This window comes from Beta vulgaris, chromosome 1 (genome assembly GCF_026745355.1).
Source record: "Beta vulgaris subsp. vulgaris cultivar EL10 chromosome 1, EL10.2, whole genome shotgun sequence".
Classification (NCBI taxonomy): Eukaryota; Viridiplantae; Streptophyta; class Magnoliopsida; order Caryophyllales; family Amaranthaceae; genus Beta; species Beta vulgaris.
This window is the reverse complement of record NC_079202.1, coordinates 1,710,614-1,717,127: the sequence shown is the minus strand read 5'-3', so window position 1 is coordinate 1,717,127 and position 6,514 is coordinate 1,710,614. Positions and strand designations below refer to the sequence as shown.

The 6,514-nt window shown below is 31.9% G+C and overlaps 1 protein-coding gene across 1 annotated transcript; it reads right to left on the bottom strand.

Annotated features, from left to right (window-relative positions):
* Positions 1-332: 332 nt before the first annotated feature.
* Positions 333-5,667, bottom strand: LOC104902063 (cinnamoyl-CoA reductase 1; the record flags this gene model as incomplete). The annotated part of the gene is made up of 5 exons (XM_057396136.1): positions 333-737; positions 1,248-1,434; positions 3,143-3,305; positions 3,952-4,137; positions 5,425-5,667. Coding segments are annotated over 5 exons (924 nt in total), but the record flags the coding sequence as incomplete, so codon positions are not given.
* Between the last annotated feature and the right edge of the window lie 847 nt (positions 5,668-6,514).

The window sequence follows — 6,514 nt, the reverse complement described above, 5'->3', positions numbered from 1 at the left end:
CTAGAGAGAGAAAGAGAAACCCTAGATCCATTCCCTCTGAATCGGCGCCTATACCATCAAAAGCAAGAGACTTTATACTCTTCTGTTCTAGCAAACGTTGGTGTTCAACTGGTGCTCGTTGACTGATTAGAGGAGCAACACTTGGGGTTCTTGGATCTTCAAAGCTTGCATACAACAGGGAAATCACGCTACAAAGGTTTAATTCTCGATCCTTATTGAATAATTCATGTGTTTGATTATGTCTGCGATCCTATGATAGATGTTAGGAAATTGTTTCCTAAAATTCCGCTATGTGCATCTATAAATTCCTACAAAGAGGCTTCCAAAGAAGGAGGACAAAGTTCAAACCTTGGCAAACCATGGCCGACGGTCCCAAATTTCATCTTGTCTAAGTTGTCATATATATGTAGTATACTTGATCTTCTAGCATACATACGTATAACTTGTCAAAACCTACGTACTAATTCCTATTCAACAAACCATATATATATTTGCTATAAATGTTCCAACAAGAGGAAAACAACTGGTAGTAATGTAACATAAGCTGTTACGTCCACTAGTATTAAAGAGTTTAAACTTCTTAAGTTGTGGATCAAGACAAGTATCCTTTACTCTTCAAACTTTCAACAGAATTTTTGATAATCTGGTCCAATGAAGTAAACTGCAAGCCCAAGTCCATTAGCTTCTTCCCTGCATTTTCTTTCCTAAGCAATCCTGGCTGCGTGTCTTTTGGGAACCTACTATTTAACATGAACAAGGATATTAACATTCTTTTTTTTAAATATAGATTAAACAAAATGTACTAGTTATATATGTTCTATACAATTAATCATAAGTGTATATTGTAAAATATAAAGAGCTCGAATATCAATCAAAGGAGGTAAAATATAAAGGTGTATAGTTGGAATTGAAGCGGTGATGATCTAAAAGAATCACCTATACTTTATATACTAACCACTCTTTATTCATTTGAAAGGATATTTCGGTCGAGTTTTTTGGTAGTAAGCTCGACCTGATATATTATTTTATATTTTTTCTTTTCTTTTTACGTGATATATTGTTGCGTATGGGTAAAACCGCAGCAATACCAACCCAACAATAAACAATTATTCTACTAGTGCTTTATCTTTGTTGCCGGGGCAAACATAAAGAAACGGATGAAGTGATAAAACAAGGTACGTAAACCAATCTTCCATGTACCATACTTCAGAATTTGTATACATCAAAAGCAATTAAAAAATGCTTACCTAGCAACATTATATTCAGGGTAAAGCTCAGCAACCCTAGCAGCTAAGTCACTGAAATGAGATATATCTTTGCAGCACAGATGCCTTCCCATTGCAGATTTGTTCTCAAACAGCAAAATATGTGACATAGCTACATCTTTTACATGGACACACCCCATATGGAAGTTTGCATATGTTTCGGTGCATCCTGCAATATCGATTATCAACTTTTGTTTTATTATCTTATACGTGATGATTTTTGGGAGTTTTCTATATATAGTGAAAATTATCCTTTATAAAAGGGTTAGTAATTAGTAAATTATGGGAATTTTCTTAATATTGATTAGAATCTGAGCTCTATCATGGATAGATAGGCCACTTATGGGAGATGACATGTTTGATTGACAATAATAAATGACGTTAATAGTAATGATATATTTTCATGCATTTTTCCGTAAGAGAAGTTTCATGCTTATATAATTTATTAACTTGTTTACTCTAAATGCGCGTTTTTCTTCATTGAATTTCTAAAATGAACAATAATATGAAATTCACCTTTAAAAGATATGCCACTTTTACAGTATCCTTTTACATGTAATATAAGATTTGTCTAGATTTATATTTTCAAAATGTCAACTTCTTATAATTTTTAGTAATTGATATTATATCTATACTATATATTAAAAGGCGTACCTATCAAAGGAACGGTGACATGTGGCACTATTCACTATATATGCGCCACATAGCTTCGCCACGTCATCTTATGTGCCATGTAGATCGTTACATAACGTTACAAAATAAATATTGCTTTTACTAGATTTGAACATGCGACCTCTTGCAAAGAGAAGATTGTCCTTACCATCTCAACCAACTTTTTTTAGTGCTTCATAAATCCACATAATGTTATTTATTCATTGCAAACATAAAGTAAATTAAATGTTAGATTCTTTTTAAAATTAATTTTTACAAAAATGTTAAAAATACATATCAATTGTGAAGAATAAAAAAAGTAACACCGGAGCAACGCCCGGGTCAAATCACTAGTTATTAATAATATAATGATCAAAGTTCTGCATTAACAAATGTGAATATCATAGTCGAAAACTAAGAAAACTTGAGGGAAAATTTTGTTACTTTTAACTATTTTTTTCTAATATTCTGTGTATATCAACATAGTATATATTCTTAGTGAATAGTGAGTATATTTAAGCATAATACTTTGAATGTTCTTAGTGTTTGTTTGGTTCAAGCCATGAAATGAAAAAAAAAAAATTTGAATCAAATGGAGAGGAATGGTAACAAATAAACATATTTGTAGAAACTCGTGTGCATGAATTCCAGCTCACCACATGTCGCACTCCTTACTCTAAAATGCTGACATGGTGCCATGTCATGGATGACATGACTTTTTTATAATATCCTTTTGTTACTCATAAATTAAAGAAAAATAATTTTAAAAGGTCTCGAACAATTGACCTTTGACTTTATAAGTCGTAGTTCAATCACCAAGTTATGACTATTGCTTGTGACAAATTGTTAACCCCAAACAATAGATTATTTAATCTTATTCAATTATTTAGGACATCATCAAGGCCTAACAAATAATTATTATCTCTGTTAGGTGTTTTGTTCAAGCCATTAAATGAAAAGAAAATGATAACCAATATTACCAAAAGATAGATTTTGTTACTCAAGGGGAAGAGAATATAACAAACCATAAGAGTCCATCACTACCAAATAATGGTAATAGATTGAGGAGGTACAAGAAGAATGAGATTAGGCAATGAATTCCGTTCTTGAAGTGCGAAAATATTAAACTAAACATGTTCTTAATATGCTACGGTATGATTATTAGGAGCTGTAAGGCAGTAATTGAGTAGCTAAGGAAATTGAGCTAATATCAGAATATTAATTACCTTGAAGGATACCAAGAATTGCAGCCATGCTTGAACCGAGTACAGGTGGAAGAACTGGGCCTAGCACGGTAGCTGGATTCACAACCACCACTTCCACACCTTTCTCGGCGGCTATGTCCCAAGCGGCTTTCTCAGCCCGCAATTTTGAGAGTGGATACCATAACTATAAAACAATACCAACATTTACCTGGTGCGTCAAATGTTAGGATAAAAGCCTAACAAGTAGCATGCTACCTTTGAGAAATGATAAACATCTATCTGATAGATGTTTGCAAACATCTATCAGGGAATAAAAAATAATAAAAGGCTGAAAAGGTAGTGCCAGGTTATAATAAAAGGCTGAAAAGGTGGTGATGTGGGTCCCAGAAAATAGAAAAAGAATAAAACACTATTTATATTTCATGAACACTATTTGTTAGTTGCATAAACACTATTTGTACGTAGTTACACGAACACTAGTTGTAGTAGCATGAACACTATTTTTCAGCTCGCAATTTTCGAGATCACTTTTTTGTTTGACTAACATTTTACAGTTTTCGAGATCACTTTTTTGTTTGACTAACAACTTGTTCCCATATACATTGACAAATTTATCCCTAATAGATGTTTGCAAACATCTATCAGTTAGATGTTTATTATTTTTCTGCTACCTTTATGACATATTCCCAATCATTCCCTTCTCAACCCTTTGATAACATGTTACATTACCTTAATCTTATATGCATAAGTGTTTCTTTTCCATCGTTGAATCGTTTATATTCAGATAATGTCACATGTGATTCATAATAAGGGCAAAGTATATATGTTACCTCATTTTCCCTACAATAATCCTCGTCAGTCCAACAAGCTTCAGATTTGGGTACATCAGCTGGCCAATTTGGGCTAGGCATGATTGCAGCGGTTGAGGAAGTCACCACCACACGTTTAGCCCCAACCCCCTTTGCTGCCGTTGTTACATTCTTGGTACCATTTATTGCTGGTTCCAGCAGCTCTTTCTACGTTTATGTAAAATCATCACACAAAAATTTAGGTTAATAGATTAGGGAGAACAGGACCATTCATGAAATTTTATAGGCCCGGGGAGAAACAAAAGATTAGAGCCCCTTATATATGGTGGCGGAACTAGAATACTGCCACTAAGTATTTTTTCGCTAACACTTACCAATGAGTCTACAGTGAGTGTCGATCACCACTAATCACCTCTAATATAATATCTAAATTTTATTCTTCTCATTATAATTTATTTTCATTGACAAATAATGAGAATTACCCTAAATTATCAACAGAAAAAAAAACAAAGATTCGGATGTCCTATGATCTACATATTTGCAGAGTAATGAAAAAGAAAACTTTCACAATTTGCAGACTAGTTGCGAATAATTAGAAAATTAAACGTAAGGAATTAGAGCAGTTAAGGGGTTTATTTGTCCTTATTTTTTATTTATTCAATGAATTAAAAAGTGTAGGACAAATAAAAATAAGAAGTGCAAAAATTATTATTGGACAAAGGGATTAGAAAAGGAAAATTAAATAGAAACATTGGTAAAAGAAGGTACGCAAAACCCATGATATCCCAGATTACCACTAGCAATGCCCAAAGGCTTTTGGAATAAATTTAATTAAATTAAAATTAGGCAATAGTATGCCTAATATTAAAAAGAGAATTAGTCCAATAGTGACTAGGTTAATTTCTTTCAATGACTAGTTTAATCTATTTAGTGACTAGGTCTAATTTTATATTAAAATTAGACCGTCTCTTTTAATAATTTTTAAAATTACAAAGCTTCACAATCAAAGGCGGCCCATAATTGAGTCTGTAATAGAACAATGATCAAAATCTATTTAGCTTTATTTATGTCATGAAATGATATCTATACTAACATATTAAAAGACATTACTAAAGAAGGAACTATGTCACGTGACATTATCCCTTATAGTGTTTACTTTATGTAAACACGCATATAATAAAAAAAAGTGTGTGTTTAGGGCACTTGTTCACTACAGTCTACAAATATACCGTATTTTCAGCAGTTCTTTCCAAATTGCCGTCTTATTAAAAGAAGGAAAATGATATACATCTTATAAAATTTGATCTCATGACCTCAAACTTATACACTAATTCTTAACCACCAAATCAAGTAATATTTAGTATTATATTTATAAAGTAAAATATTATAATAGTCGGTGCATAAAATTATATTTTGGTCACAAAAGTTAAGGATGTTATAATAAGAAAGACAAAAGGTAATGTAATGTATGAAAGGAAAGCGGCTGATCACTACCTGAGGGTCTTGAACTTTCCCAATGATGTTGGGCGATGCTACGTGAAATACACCAGCAGTGCCCTTAACAGCTGCAACAATAGAGTCGTAATCTAGTAAATCCATTTGAAATAGTTTCAGATTATTTTCATCTGCTCCTTCCAATGCTAACAGATGTGCTGTTTCCTTTTTATCATCTGTTGAGAGTTTGAGACTCCGAAGTATTAGATGTAAAAAACTTATATGGACTTGGTCTACACTAAATTAGTGTGGACTTAATATTAATTCACTATGTTAAAAAAATAGATATAAAAGATGAGTAAATATAGATTGTAAAATTTGACTATGTGGAAAAAAAAGTTACTATGTCACAAACTGCAAATTTCATTATGATAAACTAATGTGAGAAAGAGTGGCTATATTAAAAAAAATGATCACTATGGTAGATTGTAACTGTATAGTGTAACTTAAGATTTTAAAAGGTTACTATATAAAAAAATGGTCACTATATTAAATAAGTGGCTTTGGTTCACAATAATATTATTGTAGACCATGTCCACACAAAATTAACTCGGGTATTTAGGACAACTTTCCTTTATAAATTAGCCAGACAAATGTTTCTTTAGCTAAATGGTTTGTTTAACGTGTGTTTAGGGCACTTGTTCACTACAGTCTACAAATATACAATATTTTTAGCAGTTCTGTCCAAATTCCCGTCTTATTAAAAGAAAAACGTAATACAAAATAATATTGGAAGGGAATAATGATGAATTTATATTAGCAAATTATGTAAATTACTTTTTCTTAATTATTGTAATGATGCATATAGTTTAAAGTAGAAGTATGACTTGAAAAATGACCATGGACAACAATAGAATGATGATTGATGAGGTGTATCCTAATTTTAGGGCTTATGAGCAAAAATTTCACTTAGCTAAGAGCTTTTGGGAACTAAGAGGAGAAATATGAGAGATCGAGATAGTTGAAAATGTATGAGGGAGTTTTGACTTTTGAGTAGTTTCTTAAATCAAGAGACTATGGGCGTGCGGTAATAATTTTGAGTTAGTATTTGGACTAACAAGTTAAAACTTTAATATCGGTGAAAAGTTGT